At 44.8% G+C, this 20,684-nt stretch overlaps 1 protein-coding gene across 7 annotated transcripts in view; it reads right to left on the minus strand.

Annotated features, from left to right (window-relative positions):
• LPIN1 (lipin 1) overlaps nucleotides 1-20,684 on the minus strand; it is a 374,679-nt gene that overhangs the window by 94,997 nt on the left and 258,998 nt on the right. For 6 of the 7 annotated variants that reach the window (XM_063915391.1, XM_063915394.1, XM_063915397.1 and 3 more), the window contains 3 exons: nucleotides 20,452-20,544; nucleotides 3,338-3,467; nucleotides 959-1,268 (listed from right to left, as the gene is read on the minus strand). In XM_063915391.1, coding sequence (XP_063771461.1) covers nucleotides 959-1,268; nucleotides 3,338-3,467; nucleotides 20,452-20,544 — 533 coding nt within the window. The remainder of the gene's footprint in view (nucleotides 1-958; nucleotides 1,269-3,337; nucleotides 3,468-20,451; nucleotides 20,545-20,684) is intronic. The other variant, XM_063915392.1, reaches the window with a different exon arrangement.

A 20,684-nucleotide genomic window follows, 5' to 3' on the forward strand; every position in this document is an offset into this window, starting at 1 on the left:
CGGAGGGAGGCTGAGCGGGGCGTCCTCGTGGGTGAAGGTATTTAAACACTTTATTTGATTTATGCTGGTTATCCTGACGAAGGGGCTGCGTACCCCGAAACGTAGATGTTTGAGAATAAACACTTTATGCACTTTAATTGAAGTCTCCGAGTGCCGCCGCTGTCTGCAATGTATATATATAATTCTAAATTGATCCTAACCAAGCAACAGCGCGTGCTGCAGCCAATAGACTATACTACTCCAAGAGGTGTCTGATAAATAACGCAGTATTTATTAAATCAGTAGCAGCATAATTAAACTATTAAAAATAAATCAATATACATTTATATAGACTTTGCAGCCGATTAAAACATATTCTCCAGTTGCAGATGTCAATCATAAACAATCATTTCTATAATTTACTTTATAGGTTCATCTGAATCTAAATTAAGATCCGTTGAACTGCTCCATTATTCTGGAAATCGGAGCAGATGATCCCTGTACTACAGTATATTTATTAATCAGCAGTACGGTTATAAACATGTACTGTATATTGATTTTATGTTTTATTATAGTTTCATTATGCTGCTACCTACAGTATTTAATAAGTACTGGATCACCGATCAGGCACTACTGAGTAGTATACAGTAGTTTATTGGCTGTTTGGTTAGTTTCCACAAAGTACTTGTATGTAAAGAATAATTCAGCTTAGTGCCTGACCTTTAGTCCTGTATGCTTACTTATTTTCATTAACATACAATTTCCTTTTCTCTCAGTGTATTCAGCACTGTACTGTCCACTCTGAGAAGTCATCACTGCTCTCATTCAGCATGAGCTGACATTCTAGAACTGATATGAGACAGTAATGTGTTAATGAGTCATGCTTACATCTATCAGCTTCACTTTCTGGGGGGAGTTTGCACCAGAGTAAGAGAGTTCTATAGTTACAGTGTGTTCTCTGCCACATTGGCCTTATTACCTTTTTTCTTGGAAGGGGAGTCCGTCTTGCTCGATGGCAGACTTATACTGGCAGAGGGTGGTACAGGCTCTTCGTAAGGATGGAGACTCGGGGCAGAAACTCCCTGACATTCATCATCGGCTTCGCACGTACTATGCGGATCATATTCAGGGCCAATTTCCTCTACAATTAATGGGGTGGGCTGTTCCCCTGCTGGTTCTGATGAAGGGGCTTGTCCTTCGTCGGAGGGACTTGGTATGATCCTGAAATGTGTGGTCTCTGAAGGATTTATGTTCACAACACTGGTGTCCTTCACTTTATGTGGGGAAGACTGGGAATAAAACATCAACATTTCAGGACTGTTTTATATCCAGGGTGCAAAGCAGAAATTAAATAACTACACGAAAATAAACACATCCCACTTCCTGCTGGTATCACTCACAGACCAGACCCACTTCCTCCCCGTGTCACTCACAGACCAGACCCACTGCCTGCCAGTGTCACTAACAGACCAGACCCACTTCCTGCCAGTGTCACTAACAGACCAGACCCACTTCCTGCCAGTGTCACTAACAGACCAGACCCACTTCCTGCCAGTGTCACTAACAGACCAGACCCACTTCCTGCCAGTGTCACTCACAGACCAGACCCATTTACTGCCAGTGTCAGTCACAGACCAGACCAACTTCCTGCCAGTGTCACTCACAGACCAGACCCATTTACTGCCAGTGTCACTCACAGACCAGACCCACTCCTGCCAGTGTCACTCACAGACCAGACCCACTTCCTGCCAGTGTCACTCACAGACCAGACCCGCTCCTGCCAGTTTCACTCACAGACCAGACCCATTTACTGCCAGTTTCACTCACAGACCAGACCCATTTACTGCCAGTGTCACTCACAGACCAGACCTGCTGCTGCCAGTGTCACTCACAGACCAGACCAACTTCCTGCCAGTGTCACTCACAGACCAGACCCATTTACTGCCAGTGTCACTCACAGACCAGACCTTCTTCCTGCCAGTGTCACTCACAGACCAGACCCTCTTCCTGGCGGTGTCACTCACAGACCAGACCCACTTCCTGCCAGTGTCACTCACAGACCATACCCACTTCCTGCCAGTGTCACTCACAGACCAGACCCATTTACTGCCAGTGTCACTCACAGACCAGACCCATTTACTGCCAGTGTCACTCACAGACCAGACCAACTTCCTGCCAGTGTCACCCACAGACCAGACCCGCTCCTGCCAGTTTCACTCACAGACCAGACCCATTTACTGCCAGTGTCACTCACAGGCCAGATCCATTTACTGCCAGTGTCACTCACAGACCAGACCCACTTCCTGCCAGTGTCACCCACAGACCAGACCCGCTCCTGCCAGTTTCACTCACAGACCAGACCCATTTACTGCCAGTGTCACTCACAGACCAGATCTGCTGCTGCCAGTGTCACTCACAGACCAGACCAACTTCCTGCCAGTGTCACTCACAGACCAGACCCATTTACTGCCAGTGTCACTCACAGACCAGACCTTCTTCCTGCCAGTGTCACTCACAGACCAGACCCTCTTCCTGCCGGTGTCACTCACAGACCAGACCCACTTCCTGCCAGTCTCACTCACAGACCATACCCACTTCCTGCCAGTGTCACTCACAGACCAGAGGAGCAATTACACAACCATTAGGCACAGTGATAAGATGTATCGCCCACATGGGTGTGGGTTTCACTGCAAATAGCACCTTGAGTACACAGATTTAAAGTATCCCTTGTGAATGGATAACACATGTAACAAAGAACTTGACAGTCCCCTTGGAATATACTCAAGCAGAATACCAACAGCCTGCTGTTATTTCACTTTGTCACATTTACAGTATAAAACACTTCTACGCACAATTTCAGTGACATAGCAGCAAAATTTAAAGCGGCAATTGGTTTTAAACCAGGTTGGATTTGACTTTTAAGTAACTGCTGCTTTAAATCTACCTGCTCTATCGCCAAAATCATGCTGGTGTACACAAGTCGTAGAATATTCTATTTGGGACATCATATTTATCTGATTAATATAGTACGAAAGGTAAGTTCTGGCTTTAGAATTCCTAAAACTACTTATGAGATATGTGAATTAACCATTATATTGACAGTTAATTGATACATTATTTAGACTGTATATATAGATTATTTCAGATTGAGGTGTACCTTAGATAATGTTTAAATGCATTTATCTATTTATATGCCCACTTTTTTCATTTCACATCTTCAACTCTTTCAACGTTGACGTGAATAGCCTGTCTGCCTGTAACGCAGAGTGTTTATGTCATTCAGCAAGGGAAGACATTTTGTCTATTGTGTGAGCCGCTTGTGTCACACAAAGGATACAGGTCCATAACTGTGACGTACCTTGGTAGCCTGAGGTAGTTCTCCCCAGGCCCAGTGCATTGGGAGCTCACTGGGGGCCATTCCTCTCTCCATTGGTTTGCTGACCAACTCAGAGTCACTTTTCGGTGTAGCAGGACGGGAACCTGGGGGACTGAGAAACCAAAATGTAAGAACATAAATCTGAGCTCTATCAATTCTGCCACCATATCTTCTTCCTCTCTGTTTTTCAAACGCTTACTGCATCTTTGTAAAACACTATTTCTGCAATATGGTCACACGCTCCGAAACCATAAGGTTAATTTTCTATGTGGCGTCTTGCAAACTCCACAGCATCTTGGCGTGTTTACATTTAAAAGGGCAATGCTTTTATTAACAAAATACAGGTAGTTTTGGACTACAAGCATTGCCCGTTTAAATTTTGGACTTAAAACACACAGAAGTGCCTGCTTGCTTAGTAAATAACACCATGTGGCTCTAAAATTGAAGCTATATATTTCCTATTTATCAAAATCATTCAACCTGCCTAAGCCAATATTATGACTCTCCCTGTAGAACTAATTGCAACGGAAATAAAATACACACAAAAATACAGTACATTATATACACAAACAGTATACAGATGTGTCCTCATATATCTAGGCTCAGTGAGCCATGCAGCGCGAGATGCATGCCAGGAGATCTTGTGCAACTCTGCTTGTGTCAGGCGTCTCTTTGCCGAAAATGCACCTTAGTCGCAATGCAAACTAGGACGCACCAGGAGACTGTGCCGATTCATTTGATATGTGACACTTGTATATTGTGTCTGACAGAGTCTGTATACGGAGCATGGAACTTGGCATGGAAAAATCTGTGGCTACTACATACTGTATATACAAGTGTCGCATATTAAATTAATCAGCACAGCCTCCTGGTGTGTCACAGTCTCATCGCACAGCGATTAACGCGCGTCTCTGGTACGTAGATGTGAAAAAAAAACACCCAGCACTAGTGGAGTCTCATCGGACCAGGCTTGCAAAAGGGGCTTTTTGGCCAACTGTTACAACATATGACATATCTAGTTGCATATGCCTAACCTACAGTACTGTGCAAACATTTTAGGCAGGTGTGGAAAAAATGTTGCCAAGTGAGAATGCTTTCAAAAATAAGAATTTACTTACCGATAATTCTATTTCTCGTAGTCCGTAGTGGATGCTGGGGACTCCGTCAGGACCATGGGGATTAGCGGCTCCGCAGGAGACAGGGCACAAAAGTAAAAGCTTTAGGATCAGGTGGTGTGCACTGGCTCCTCCCCCTATGACCCTCCTCCAAGCCTCAGTTAGGATACTGTGCCCGGACGAGCGTACACAATAAGGAAGGATTTTGAATCCCGGGTAAGACTCATACCAGCCACACCAATCACACTGTACAATTTAAATGACGGTATTTTGACCTTATCTGTATTTTAAATGTTGGTATTTTGACCTTGTCAGGATTTTGACCATCAGTCAACTGCTGTCGAGATTTTGACCGATGAGATTTTGATTGTAGGTTTTTCATACTGATCCCGATGAAAGACGCATCATGCTTACTTCCCTTCGAAATTAGAAGATGTTCAGCAGTGCCATCAGCTCAGAACTGGCCAGAAGTGGTCTTCATGGAAGAATTATGACCAAAAAGCCATACCTTTGACGTGGAAACAAGGCTGACTGGTCTATTTACTAAGCCTTGGATGGATATAAAGTCACTAGAGATAAAGTACCAGCCAATCAGCTCCTAACTGACATGTTACAGGCTGGGTTTGAAAAATGACAGGTAGGAGCTGATTGGCTGGTACTTTATCTCCATCCAAGGCTTAGTAAATAGACCCCCAAGCGATTTAACTATGCATGAAAACATAGGAACTGGGGTGCAGAAAAATGGCAGCAGGTGCTCTGGACTGATGAATCAAAATGTGAAATATTTGTCTGTAACAGAAGACAGTTTGTTCGCCTAAGGGCTGGAGAGCGGTACAATAAGGAGTGTCTGTGGGCAACAGTGAAGCATGGAGAAGGTTCCTTGCAAGGTTGGGGCTGCATTTCAGCAAATGGAGTTGGGTATTTGGTCAGGATTAATGGTGTCCTCAATGCTGAGAAATAAAGGCAGGTACTTATCCATCATGCAATACCATTAGGGAGGCTCCAAATGTATTGTGCAGCAGGACAATGACCCCAAACAAACAACCAATGTCACTAAGAACTATCTTCGACGTAAAGAAGAACAAGGAGTACTGGAATTTGTGATATGGCCCCCACAGAGCCCTGATGTCAACATCGAGTCTGTCTGGGATTGCTTGAAGAGATGGAAGGATTTAAGCAAGCCTACATCCACAGAAGATCTGTGCTTAGTTCTCCAACAACCTCCCTGCTGAGTTTCTTTAAAAAACTGTGCAAGTGTACTTAGAAGAATTGATGCTATTTTGAATGCAAAGGGTGGTCACACCAAATATTGATGTGATTTACTGTAGATTTCTCTTCTGTTAATTAATACTTCTATTTTCTCTGACGTCCTAAGTGGATGCTGGGGACTCCGTCAGGACCATGGGGATTAGCGGCTCCGCAGGAGACAGGGCACAAAAGTAAAAGCTTTAGGATCAGGTGGTGTGCACTGGCTCCTCCCCCTATGACCCTCCTCCAAGCCTCAGTTAGGATACTGTGCCCGGACGAGCGTACACAATAAGGAAGGATTTTGAATCCCGGGTAAGACTCATACCAGCCACACCAATCACACTGTACAACCTGTGATCTGAACCCAGTTAACAGCATGATAACAGCGGAGCCTCTGAAAAGATGGCTCACAACAATAATAACCCGATTTTTGTAACAATAACTATGTACAAGTATTGCAGACAATCCGCACTTGGGATGGGCGCCCAGCATCCACTACGGACTACGAGAAATAGAATTATCGGTAAGTAAATTCTTATTTTCTCTGACGTCCTAAGTGGATGCTGGGGACTCCGTCAGGACCATGGGGATTATACCAAAGCTCCCAAACGGGCGGGAGAGTGCGGATGACTCTGCAGCACCGAGTGAGAGAACTCCAGGTCCTCCTCAGCCAGGGTGTGCCCCTGACCAAGTAGCAGCTCGGCAAAGTTGTAAAGCCGAGACCCCTCGGGCAGCCGCCCAAGATGAGCCCACCTTCCTTGTGGAATGGGCATTTACATATTTTGGCTGTGGCAGGCCTGCCACAGAATGTGCAAGCTGAATTGTACTACACATCCAACTAGCAATCGTCTGCTTAGAAGCAAGAGCACCCAGTTTGTTGGGTGCATACAGGATAACAGCAAGTCAGTTTTCCTGACTCCAGCCGTCCTGGAAACCTATATTTTCAGGGCCCTGACAACATCTAGCAACTTGGAGTCCTCCAAGTCCCTAGTAGCCGCAGGTACCACAATAAGCTGGTTCAGGTGAAACGCTGACACCACCTTATGGAGAAACTGGGGACGAGTCCGCAGCTCTGCCCTGTCCGAATGGACAATCAGATATGGGCTTTTGTGAGACAAAGCCGCCAATTCTGACACTCGCCTGGCCGAGGCCAGGGCCAACATCATGGTCACTTTCCATGTGAAATATTTCAAATCCACAGATTTGAGCGGTTTAAACCAATGTGATTTGAGGAATCCCAGAACTACGTTGAGATCCCACAGTGCCACTGGAGGCACAAAAGGGGGTTGTATATGCAGTACTCCCTTGACAAACTTCTGGACTTCATGAACTGAAGCCAATTCTTTCTGGAAGAAAATCGACAGGGCCGAAATTTGAACCTTAATGGACCCCAATTTGAGGCCCATAGACACTCCTGTTTGCAGGAAATGCAGGAATCGACCGAGTTGAAATTTCTTCGTGGGGCCTTCCTGGCCTCACACCACGCAACATATTTTTGCCACATGTGGTGATAATGTTGTGCGGTCACCTCCTTCCTGGCTTTGACCAGGGTAGGAATGACCTCTTCCGGAATGCCTTTTTCCCTTAGGATCCGGCGTTCAACCGCCATGCCGTCAAACGCAGCCGCGGTAAGTCTTGGAACAGACATGGTACTTGCTGAAGCAAGTCCCTTCTTAGCGGCAGAGGCCATGAGTCCTCTGTGAGCATCTCTTGAAGTTCCGGGTACCAAGTCCTTCTTGGCCAATCCGGAGCCACGAGTATAGTTCTTACTCCTCTACGTCTTATAATTCTCAGTACCTTAGGTATGAGAAGCAGAGGAGGGAACACATACCCCGACTGGTACACCCACGGTGTTACCAGAACGTCCACAGCTATTGCCTGAGGGTCTCTTGACCTGGCGCAATACCTGTCCAGTTTTTTGTTCAGGCGGGACGCCATCATGTCCACCTTTGGTCTTTCCCAACGGTTCACAATCATGTGGAAGACTTCCCGATGAAGTCCCCACTCTCCCGGGTGGAGGTCGTGCTGAGGAAGTCTGCTTCCCAGTTGTCCACTCTCGGAATGAACACTGCTGACAGTGCTAACACATGATTTTCCGCCCAGCGAAGAATCCTTGCAGTTTCTGCCATTGCCCTCCTGCTTCTTGTGCCGCCTAGTCTGTTTACGTGGGCGACTGCCGTGATGTTGTCCCACTGGATCAATACCGGCTGACCTTGAAGCAGAGGTCTTGCTAAGCTTAGAGCATTGTAAATTGCTCTTAGCTCCAGTATATTTATGTGGAGAGAAGTCTCCAGACTTGATCACACTCCCTGGAAATGTTTTCCTTGTGTGACTGCTCCCCAGCCGTTCAGGCTGGCATCAGTGGTCACCAGGACCCAGTCCTGAATGCCGAATCTGTGGCCCTTTAGTAGATGAGCACTCTGCAGCCACCACAGAAGAGACACCCTTGTCCTTGGAGACAGGGTTATCCGCTGATGCATCTGAAGATGCGATCCGGACCATTTTTCCAGCAGATCCCACTGAAAAGTTCTTGCGTGAAATCTGCCGAATGGAATCGCTTCGTAAGAAGCCACCATTTTTCCCAGGACCCTTGTGCAATGATGCACTGACACTTTTCCTGGTTTTAGGAGGTTCCTGACTAGCTCGGATAACTCCCTGGCTTTCTCCTCCGGGAGAAACACCTTTTTCTGGACTGTGTCCAGAATCATCCCTAGGAACAGCAGACGTGTCGTCGGAGACAGCTGCGATTTTGGAATATTTAGAATCCACCCGTGCTGTCGTAGAACTACTTGAGATAGTGCTACTCCGACCTCCAACTGTTCTCTGGACCTTGCCCTTATCAGGAGATCGTCCAAGTAAGGGATAATTAAGACGCCTTTTCTTTGAAGAAGAATCATCATTTCGGCCATTACCTTGGTAAAGACCCGGGGTGCCGTGGACAATCCAAACGGCAGCGTCTGAAACTGATAGTGACAGTTTTGTACCACGAACCTGAGGTACCCTTGGTGAGAAGGGCAAATTGGGACATGGAGGTAAGCATCCTTGATGTCCAGGGACACCATATAGTCCCCTTCTTCCTGGTTCGCTATCACTGCTCTGAGTGACTCCATCTTGATTTGAACCTTTGTATGTAAGTGTTCAAATATTTCAGATTTAGAATAGGTCTCACCGAGCCGTCTGGCTTCAGTACCACAATATAGTGTGGAATAATACCCCTTTCCTTGTTGTAGGAGGGGTACTTTGATTATCACCTGCTGGGAATACAGCTTGTGAATTGTTTCCAATACTGCCTCCCTGTCGGAGGGAGACGTTGGTAAAGCAGACTTCAGGAACCTGCGAGGGGGAGACGTCTCGAACTTCCAATCTGTACCCCTGGGATACTACTTGTAGGATCCAGGGGTCCACTTGCGAGTGAGCCCACTGCGCGCTGAAACTCTTGAGACGAACCCCCCACCGCAGCTGAGTCCGCTTGTACGGCCCCAGCGTCATGCTGAGGACTTGGCAAAAGCGGTGGAGGGCTTCTGTTCCTGGGAATGGGCTGCCTGCTGCAGTCTTCTTCCCTTTCCTCTATCCCTGGGCAGATATGACTGGCCTTTTGCCTGCTTGCCCTTATGGGGACGAAAGGACTGAGGCTGAAAAGACGGTGTCTTTTTCTGCTGAGATGTGACTTGGGGTAAAAAAGGTGGATTTTCCAGCTGTTGCCGTGGCCACCAGGTCCAATGGACCGACCCCAAATAACTCCTCCCCTTTATACGGCAATACTTCCATGTGCCGTTTGGAATCTGCATCACCTGACCACTGTCGTGTCCATAAACATCTTCTGGCAGATATGGACATCGCACTTACTCTTGATGCCAGAGTGCAAATATCCCTCTGTGCATCTCGCATATATAGAAATGCATCCTTTAAATGCTCTATAGTCAATAAAATACTGTCCCTGTCAAGGGTATCAATATTTTCAGTCAGGGAATCCGACCAAGCCACCCCAGCGCTGCACATCCAGGCTGAGGCGATCGCTGGTCGCAGTATAACACCAGTATGTGTGTATATACTTTTTAGGATATTTTCCAGCCTCCTATAAGCTGGCTCCTTGAGGGCGGCCGTATCTGGAGACGGTAACGCCACTTGTTTTGATAAGCGTGTGAGCGCCTTATCCACCCTAAGGGGTGTTTCCCAACGCGCCCTAACTTCTGGCGGGAAAGGGTATAACGCCAATAATTTTCTATCGGGGAAAACCCACGCATCATCACACACTTCATTTAATTTATCTGATTCAGGAAAAACTACAGGTAGTTTTTTCACACCCCACATAATACCCTCTTTTGTGGTACTTGTAGTATCAGAAATATGTAACACCTCCTTCATTGCCCTTAACATGTAACGTGTGGCCCAAATGGAAAATACGTTTGTTTCTTCACCGTCGACACTGGAGTCAGTGTCCGTGTCTGTGTCGACCGACTGAGGTAAATGGGCGTTTTAAAGCCCCTGACGGTGTTTGAGACGCCTGGACAGGTACTAATTGGTTTGCCGGCCGTCTCATGTCGTCAACCGACCTTGCAGCGTGTTGACATTATCACGTAATTCCCTAAATAAGCCATCCATTCCGGTGTCGACTCCCTAGAGAGTGACATCACCATTACAGGCAATTGCTCCGCCTCCTCACCAACATCGTCCTCATACATGTCGACACACACGTACCGACACACAGCACACACACAGGGAATGCTCTGATAGAGGACAGGACCCCACTATCCCTTTGGGGAGACAGAGGGAGAGTTTGCCAGCACACACCAAAACGCTATAATTATACAGGGACAACCTTTATATAAGTGTTTTTCCCTTATAGCATCTTAATATATATAATCATATCGCCAAATAAGTGCCCCCCCTCTCTGTTTTAACCCTGTTTCTGTAGTGCAGTGCAGGGGAGAGCCTGGGAGCCTTCCCACCAGCATTTCTGTAAGGGAAAATGGCGCTGTGTGCTGAGGAGAATAGGCCCCGCCCCCTTTTCGGCGGGCTTCTTCTCCCGTTTTTCTGAGACCTGGCAGGGGTTAAATACATCCATATAGCCCCAGGGGCTATATGTGATGTATCTTTTAGCCAGTATAGGTATTTCATTGCTGCCCAGGGCGCCCCCCCCCAGCGCCCTGCACCCTCAGTGACCGCTGGTGTGAAGTGTGCTGACAACAATGGCGCACAGCTGCAGTGCTGTGCGCTACCTCATGAAGACTGAAAAGTCTTCTGCCGCCGGTTTCTGGACCTCTTCACTCTTCGGCATCTGCAAGGGGGTCGGCGGCGCGGCTCTGGGACCGGACTCCATGGCTGGGCCTGTGTTCGATCCCTCTGGAGCTAATGGTGTCCAGTAGCCTAAGAAGCCAATCCATCCTGCACGCAGGTGAGTTCACTTCTTCTCCCCTAAGTCCCTCGTAGCAGTGAGCCTGTTGCCAGCAGGACTCACTGAAAATAAAAAACCTAACAAAACTTTTACTCTAAGCAGCTCTTTAGGAGAGCCACCTAGATTGCACCCTTCTCGGCCGGGCACAAAAATCTAACTGAGGCTTGGAGGAGGGTCATAGGGGGAGGAGCCAGTGCACACCACCTGATCCTAAAGCTTTTACTTTTGTGCCCTGTCTCCTGCGGAGCCGCTAATCCCCATGGTCCTGACGGAGTCCCCAGCATCCACTTAGGACGTCAGAGAAAATAGAAGTATTAATTAACAGAAGAGAAATCTACAGTAAATCACATCAATATTTGGTGTGACCACCCTTTGCATTCAAAATAGCATCAATTCTTCTAAGTACACTTGCACAGTTTTTTAAAGAAACTCAGCAGGGAGGTTGTTGGAGAACTAAGCACAGATCTTCTGTGGATGTAGGCTTGCTTAAATCCTTCCATCTCTTCAAGCAATCCCAGACAGACTCGATGTTGACATCAGGGCTCTGTGGGGGCCATATCACAAATTCCAGTACTCCTTGTTCTTCTTTACGTCGAAGATAGTTCTTAGTGACATTGGTTGTTTGTTTGGGGTCATTGTCCTGCTGCACAATACATTTGGAGCCTCCCTAATGGTATTGCATGATGGATAAGTACCTGCCTTTATTTCTCAGCATTGAGGACACCATTAATCCTGACCAAATACCCAACTCCATTTGCTGAAATGCAGCCCCAACCTTGCAAGGAACCTTCTCCATGCTTCACTGTTGCCCACAGACACTCCTTATTGTACCGCTCTCCAGCCCTTAGGCGAACAAACTGTCTTCTGTTACAGACAAATATTTCACATTTTGATTCATCAGTCCAGAGCACCTGCTGCCATTTTTCTGCACCCCAGTTCCTATGTTTTCATGCATAGTTAAATCGCTTGGGGGTCTATTTACTAAGCCTTGGATGGAGATAAAGTACCAGCCAATCAGCTCCTACCTGTCATTTTTCAAACCCAGCCTGTAACATGTCAGTTAGGAGCTGATTGGCTGGTACTTTATCTCTAGTGACTTTATATCCATCCAAGGCTTAGTAAATAGACCAGTCAGCCTTGTTTCCACGTCAAAGGTATGGCTTTTTGGTCATAATTCTTCCATGAAGACCACTTCTGGCCAGTTCTGAGCTGATGGCACTGCTGAACATCTTCTAATTTCGAAGGGAAGTAAGCATGATGCGTCTTTCATCGGGATCAGTATGAAAAACCTACAATCAAAATCTCATCGGTCAAAATCTCGACAGCAGTTGACTGATGGTCAAAATCCTGACAAGGTCAAAATACCAACATTTAAAATACAGATAAGGTCAAAATACCGTCATTTAAAATGTCGACGGGTCAAAAAGCCCACACAAGTTTTTCATTTTTTGTGTGTGTTTATGTCGAAATAGGTTGACATGGACACCGTATAAGTGTACCACGTCCACTTGCACGGCTCGCGTTTGGGCACGGTGCCTTGCTACGCTCGGCACACTATTACATTCCCCCTCCAGGTCCACTGGGATGGTAAAGTATGAACAAGTCGGTTTCAATAAAAAAAGCATGGAAAACCCATGTCGACTTTTGACCTGTTGACATTTTAAATATCGGTATTATGACCTTGACGGTATATTAAATGTCGTTATTTTGACCTTGTCGGGATTTTGACCGTCGGTCAATGGCTGTCGGAATCACTTCTTTACCCTCCATCACCTCCCCCACTAGCTACTATCCGTGCACAAGAACTTGCTTCCTACTTCTAGGAAAAGATTGGTAAAATCCGAGATGAAATCGTATGCTCCAACTCAGCCAGTGACCTGCTCAATTTCCTACCTGAACCCTCTGGAACTTTCTCTTCATTTGATCCCACAAGTGAAGATGAAGTATCAACACTCTTTTCATCCTCCTACTCCACTACCTCTCCTCTTGATCCTATACCCTCACTAATCAGTAAAACTTTGTCTCCTGTGCTTATCCCAACCTTAACTGAAATCTGTAATCTCTCTGTCTCCTGGTATCTTTCCTTCTCTGTTTAAGCATGCAGTGATTTCTCCCATTCTGAAAACACACAATTCTGACCCAAGCACTCTATAACTACCGTCCCATTTCTCAGCTCCCATGTCTCTCCAAGCTATTTTAGAGACTTGCCTACACTCGCCTTACACACTTTCTCAACTCCCACAACTTACTGGACCCACTTCAGTCAGGCTTTCGTGCCCAACACTCCACGGAGATGGCACTGACCAAAGTAGTGAATGATCTGGTCACTGCTAGATCGATAGGCTATTACACACTTCTTATTCTTCTAGATCTCTCTGCTGCTTTTAACACTGCTGACCACTCTCTTCTCATACAAACACTACAATCCCTAGGTCTTCAGGACACAGCCCTTACTTGGTTCTCATCCTACCTATCTAATCGCTCTTTTAGTGTTCACTTCTCTGATTCTACCTCCTCTTCTCTACCTCTATCAGTTGGAAGGCTCAGTCTAGGTCCTCTGCTTTTCTCAATCTATACCTCATTTCTTGGTAAACTAATCAGCTCCTTCGGATTTCAGTATCATTTGTGTGCTGATGATACTCAAATCTAGCTATCCTCCCCAGATGTATCACCATCTGTATTGGTTCGTGTCACTGAATGCCTGTCTGCCATTTCATCTTGGATGACATCTCGCCACCTCAAACTCAACAATTTCCAAAACAGAATTATTTTCCCACCAGCCAAGAATAGTTACCAACCTGCTATCTCCATAACTGTTGACAATGCGACTATCCACCCTACCCCACAAGCTCGCTGCCTAGGTGTCATCCTTGACTCTGAACTGTCCTTTGTTCCACACATTCAATCTGTCTCTAAATCATGTTACATGCACCTAAAAAACATATCCAAAATACGTCCTTATCTTACACAAGACACTGCAAAAATTCTAATCCATGCACTCATCATCTCCCGCATTGATTATTGTAATAGTCTCCTTACTAGTCTTCCCAAACATAGGCTCTCACCACTACAATCCATTTTAAATGCAGCTGTGAGGCTAATATTCCTTGCTAGACGTTCATCGTCTGCAGATCCGCTCTGCCAGTCCCTCCACTGGTTACCGGTATTCTACCGTATTAAATATAAAATACTTTTACTTACATACAAGGCTATTAACCAAACTGCACCATCATACATCTCTTCACTCATCTCAAAATATCTCCCTAACAGACCTCTCCGCTCTGCACAAGATATGTGTCTCTCATACACATGTATTACTTGTTCACACTCAAAATTACAGAACTTTATCCGGACTTCCCCTGCTGTATGGAATGCCCTCCCACGCACAATAAGACTCACCTCTAGTCTCCAAACCTTTAAACGTTCCCTGAAAACTCACCTCTTCAGACAAGCCTATTAAATTCCAGACCCACATAACCTTCAATGCTTCCCTATCTAATTACATCATCTCTTTATAGTCCACATAACCTCACATATTTTGTCTTCTAACATTGCTGGGTGATCATATCATACAACCCATTAAGAACCTAGCAATCTGGTGGACCATTATGCAACAGGTAGCATCTATCCTTGTGTATCAATGCCTATTTCCCTATAGTAACATAGTAAATGAGGTTGAATAGAGGCAAAATGCCCATCGTGTTCAACCTGTATTCCGTATTAAGTTGAGCTGATTATAATGTACCTGCTGAAGTAATGTTTTTTGACTAGTTAACAACTATAAATCATGTTCCACCCGGATTATCAACGTCACTATTTTAAGTGTTATAACCTTGGATATCATTTTCAGTAAGAAATTATTCAATCTGTTTTTAAATGCATTTACAGAGTCCGCCCTTACCACCTTCCCTGTCAGGGAATTCTAAGTCCTTATTGCCCTAACAGTGAAGAACCCTTTCCTACGTTGCGTACGGAATTTTCTCTCCTCTAGCCTCGGTGAGTGCCCACTCGTCCTATACAGAGTTCTTTTAATAAATAATTCCTCTGATAACTCTTTGTAATGTCCCTTTATATATTTGAAGATATTAATAATGTCTCCTCTTAGACGCCTCTTTTCCAGTGTATATATATTCAACCTAGTAAGCCTTTCCTCGTAATCCAGTCCCTCTAGCCCTTTAAATCAATTTAGTAGCTCGCCTTTGAACCCTTTCGAGTTCACCGATATCTTTTTTATACAGTGGAGCCCAAAATTGAACACAATATTCCAGGTGCGGACGTACCAATGATTTGTACAGCGGCATGATTACACTCTCATCCCTTGTCTCAATTCCCCGTTTTATGCACGTTAGCACCTTACTTGCCTTCTTTACTGCGCTTTGACATTGTATACAGTTATTAAGCTTATTATCAATGAGTACCCCAAAATCTTTTTCCAATACTGTTACCCCTAGACTTTCTTCATTTAATATGTAGGATGCAAGTTTGTTTTTAGTCCCGAAATGCATAACCTTGCATTTTTCTATATTGAACCTCATTCTCCATTTATACGCCCAGATTTCAAGTTTAGATAAGTAATTCTGCAAAGACTCCACATCTATTTCCGAATTTATTACCATACACAGTTTAGTATCATCTGCAAAGATTGACACTGTGATTTCCAGGCCTATTTCTAGGTCATTGATAAATATGTTGAACAGTAGTGGCCCGAGTACGTACCCTTGTGGTATTCCGCTGACTACTGGTGTCCAGCTTGAGGACTTCCCGTTGACCACTACTCGCTGTAACCTGTTATCCAGCCAGTTACTTATCCATGTACAAACAGTTTTTCCTAGGCCAAGCTCCTTTAATTTGATGATCAGTCTCCTGTGCGGCACTGTATCGAAGGCTTTTGCAAAATCTAAGTAGACCACATCCACTGCTTTTTCCTGGTCAAGATTGTCGCTCACTTCCTCACAGAAGCTAACTAAGTTAGTTTGACATGATCTGTCTCTCACAAACCCATGCTGGTTCTTGCTAATAATCTTAGCGGTCTGCAGATACTCCTGTATGCTATCCCTTAGAATTCCTTCCAATATTTTCCCCGCTATAGATGTCAAACTAACTGGTCTGTAGTTACCCAGATGATTTTTGGATCCCTTTTTAAATAATGGAACTACATCAGCTATACGCCAATCCTTCAGTACCATGCCTGATCTAATTGAACTATTGAAAATCAAGTATAGGGGTCTTGCTAGTTGTGACCTAAGCTCCATAAGAACCCTCGGGTGAAGTCCATTAGGGCCAGGTGATTTATTAATCTTAATTCTGCTTAGTCTCTCCCGGACTACTTCTTCACTTAAACAAGTATCTAACTTGTAAGCTTGCGAGCAGGACCTTCCTACCTCCATATCGGTCTGTTTTTGCCCAGTTCTGTTCTATACCTGTTGTTCTAATTGTAAAGCGCAATGGAATATGCTGCGCTTTATAAGAAACTGCTAATTAATAAATAAATCTTGAAACCCCAGGCTGGTTTGAAATCTTTGCCTGGGAGAGACCATGCTGATGCAGTGTACCTACCCTGTTTGCTGTTGCTGTGCTCAGTCTTACCATGGTGTATGACCTGTTACATGAAATGGTTTTCCACAACCTCATCTTTAGTTTGGCTGTTCCTCTCCCAGTTTTAAGCCTCCTATACAGCTGTTTCTGTTTCACTTGTGTTTTAACCTACATCTGAAAATGAGGGATCCAGTCAATATACCGGCTGTCGGATGCAGTCAATATACCAGCTGTCGGGATGCCGGCATCCCGTGAAATACCGATGTTCAAAATCTCTGTAAATGCTCAGTATTCCCACTCGGTTGGTGGGTCCAGCCACCATCCAAGTGAAAACAGAACCTGCGGCAAGCGAAGTGAGACTCGCTGCCGGAATGCCGCTGTCTGTATAGTGACAGCTGGCATCCCATCTGCTGGGATATCATATGTATACCGAAAATGATGATCATTATCACCTGTTTGGTATGATTGGTTAGTCATACACCGGACTATAATCCTACAAAATTCCTGACTTTGTGCAAGTGTACCTAGAAGAATTAATGCTGCTTTGAAGGCAAAGGGTCGTCACACCAATTATTGATTTGATTTAGATTTCTCCTCTGTTCATTCACTTTGCATTTTGTTATTTGATAAAAATAAACTATTAACACTTCTATTTTTGAAAGCATTCTTACCACACCTGCGGAAATTTTTTATATATCCAACATCTTTCTCACAAAGGGGGTAATTCTGAGTTGATCGCAGCAGGAACTTTGTTAGCAGTTGGGCAAAACCATGTGCACTGCAGGGGAGGCAGATATAACATGTGCAGAGAGAGATAGATTTGGGTGTGGTGAGTTCAATCTGCAATATAAATTGCAGTGTTAAAATAAAGCAGCCAGTATTTACCCTGCACAGAAACAAAATAACCCACCCAAATCTAATTCTCTCTGCAAATGTTATATCTGCCCCCCTGCACTGCACATGGTTTTGCCCAACTGCTAAAAAATTTCCTGCTGCGATCAACTTGGAATTACCCCCAAAGTGTAAGACACTGTCTCTGTTTTACAGCAGGCTGCTGACAGGCCCGTACAGCTCTCAGTGGGAGTGTCATTAATCAGACTGACGTCCAGCTTTGCTCCAGTGCTCCAGTCCCTGTGATTGCTGTCTCAGTAAGTGGAATGGGACATGGCTACTGATATATGTGGGGGATATGGGATATTTATCTCTGTATAAGTGTAGAGTAAATCTGCCACGTGAGCCATGGGTAGTGGGTTTAATAGATGTTGTGACCCATTACTATAGAGATTTATCCAGCGGAATGTGCCATGAATGCAGCGTGAATCAGGCTTCTGGCGCACGTCACCAGGACAAATGCACTAACTTCCAAATGGAGGACAAAACAAGTCATGGCTGTATCTTATAGGATGTATAGTACTCTCTGCAATGTGTGTTTATTCTGCTCTATACACTCACAGCGGAATACACAGATGTTCTCGGGATAACTAGACAGGTGTTACAGTATTTCACAGGCGTGATGCTGACAGCATACAGGGAAAGCCAGTCATGCGTCACAGTAAAAACGCTCATGGTTATATTGTAATTCAAGAGCAAGAAAACGCTGTAACAAGGCATCTCCATGATAGCTTGCAGATCTGACTTCTAATGTGAACACGTATGCTCTAATACACTGTGCCCCAGATTTATCAAGCCTCGGAGAGAGATAAACTCGTAAATGTCAGCTCTCTAGGATCAAAATATGGCAACCATTACAGGCCATACAACGGGTTGGGTATAGAATCCCAAATGTCAGACTGCTGGCAACAGGATCCAGATAGTGAAAATGCCGGCAATCTTTGGCAAGTATTCTATGGCTAACCAAAACCCACCCTCCCGCAGCCTAACCCTAACCATTGCCCCAACCTCCAGCACTCCCCACCCCCACCCAGAATAACCCTAACTGTCCCCTTTAACCACTTGCTGGCATGGTCACATCAGATGCGCTCATGCCTGCAAGTACTCTATCTGACCTGGTCACACAGGATGCGACCAGTCAGACAGAGTGTTAGCAGCAGAACTTCCCTCCGCTGCTGCTGTCAGAGGGACTGGAAGGTCCCTCTGCCTCCCTGTACTCTCCCCCTGTGTCTGCCGTGCTGCCGATCACTGCTGATCGTTGAGCATGGCAGGAGCCTCCCCTCCAGTGGCTGCAGACAATGGCAGCCGCTGGGGAGTGTAAATTAACCCTCCCAAGCCACCCCCAAACTCCCCCCCTGTATACCTGGAGGCTGTCCCGGCTTTCAAAATGAAAGCCGCAATGGTCGCGATGTTCCGATGGTCGCTATGTTCCCTATCGATGTTTCGATGTTTGGGGATATTATTTAAAATATATATATATTTTATTTTATTTTTTTTTATTTTTTTTACTAAAATCATTTGGGATAGGGTTAAATTCATGTTCTTCACTCATAAAAAAAAAAAGCACTCCCTTCCACAGCCTAACGCTAACCCTCAAACCTACAATTTGAAGTTACCGGCATTTTCACCTCTCGTGACCCTGCCACCATTATTGTGACCATTGGAATGATGACTACATCCACATATAACCTTGTATCAAAATACTGATCCTTCTGAGTTCTACTTTCTTGGCACTGAAAGGGTCAATACTAGCACAACACATAGCGGTGATCTTAGCAAGAGGTTTCTTACACGACTCCCCTGGTGGGGAGTAAATTGATAGGCGACAATGTGATGTGCTGTTCCAAAACGGCATATAACGTCCACTGGCATCGCAAGTTTCCCTCACACTCCAAAAAGGTGCGAGGGCTGATTCAATTCCATGTGCTGCCAAGCATTGCTGTATATCGGCCGGTGACGGCAGTGCCAACATCGCACGTATTCTGCAAGGAAAGATTGTAATGCCAGCAAACCTCGACAATGCCAATTAATTGGATCTCCCTCATAGAACCCCCACTCCCCCAATCAGATCTACTTATATTTACTTTGTCCCTTTTCTATGATTGCTAGATTTAAGGATTTTATCATCATGTTCTTCTCCTGTGTATGTTTATATTTTATTAGAATTGTATAATTCTATAATTAATTTGCTTTGCTCTTCATCTGCATTGCATCGTCAGCTCTCCCGTATGAGGATGCAGTTAGTATGTAATATACTAGTAATATACAGTGGGTAAACCTTAGGAGGAAAAGACATACTTATTAACTGGCTTTGTCACCTATACAAATAGTTGTTGTTGTTGTTGTTGTTGTTTTTTTTGGGGGGAGGGTTTCAAACATTAGGCTGTGGGGCAGATGTATTAATTCTGGAGAAGTGATAAAGCAGTGATAAGTGCAAGGTGATAACGCACCAGCCAATCAGCTCCAATATGTACATTGACAGTTATGAGCTGATTGGCTGTTGCTTTATCACCTTCAACTTATGACTGCTTTATCACTTCTCCAGGCTTACTACATCTGCCCCTGTGTTTGAAAAATGACAGGAGCTGATTGGTTGGTACTTCTCTCTCACAATTTTAACTCTCTACAAGCTTTGATAAATACCCCGCCAAGATTTGAGCTGCTTTTGAACAATATGTTTCAGGTTTACTCTGTTTAACAGCAAAATGTCAGCTTGGTGCTACAGGACTTGTGTGATATACTGTACAAGAAGCCACCTTGTAAATTATTGTGAGGTAAAAGATATAATTTCGTAGAAGCCGCTGTAAAGTGAAAGTCACAGATGAGTGAGAATTTTAGCACTGTATTTAACAACATTATAATGTTTAGAGATAAATCACTGGTCGCATGACATAAGTGCCATAGATACACACCTATGCCTAGCCGACCACTCTCCATCTGAATGGGGATAGGTGTTGAGTTTGGAGAAGTGACTGGCCTGCAACTGCTTGTTCTGGACAGAAGATCTATAGAAGGTTAAACGGAAGATAGTAAGTTATTGTCAAATACATGTAAGAACATCCTGAACCATTTACAAATACCTTATATAAGAAAACATTCCAGAAATATGACAGTATTAGAGATATTTGAAATGTTACATACACTA

This window comes from Pseudophryne corroboree, chromosome 4 (assembly GCF_028390025.1).
Source record: "Pseudophryne corroboree isolate aPseCor3 chromosome 4, aPseCor3.hap2, whole genome shotgun sequence".
Classification (NCBI taxonomy): domain Eukaryota; kingdom Metazoa; phylum Chordata; class Amphibia; order Anura; family Myobatrachidae; genus Pseudophryne; species Pseudophryne corroboree.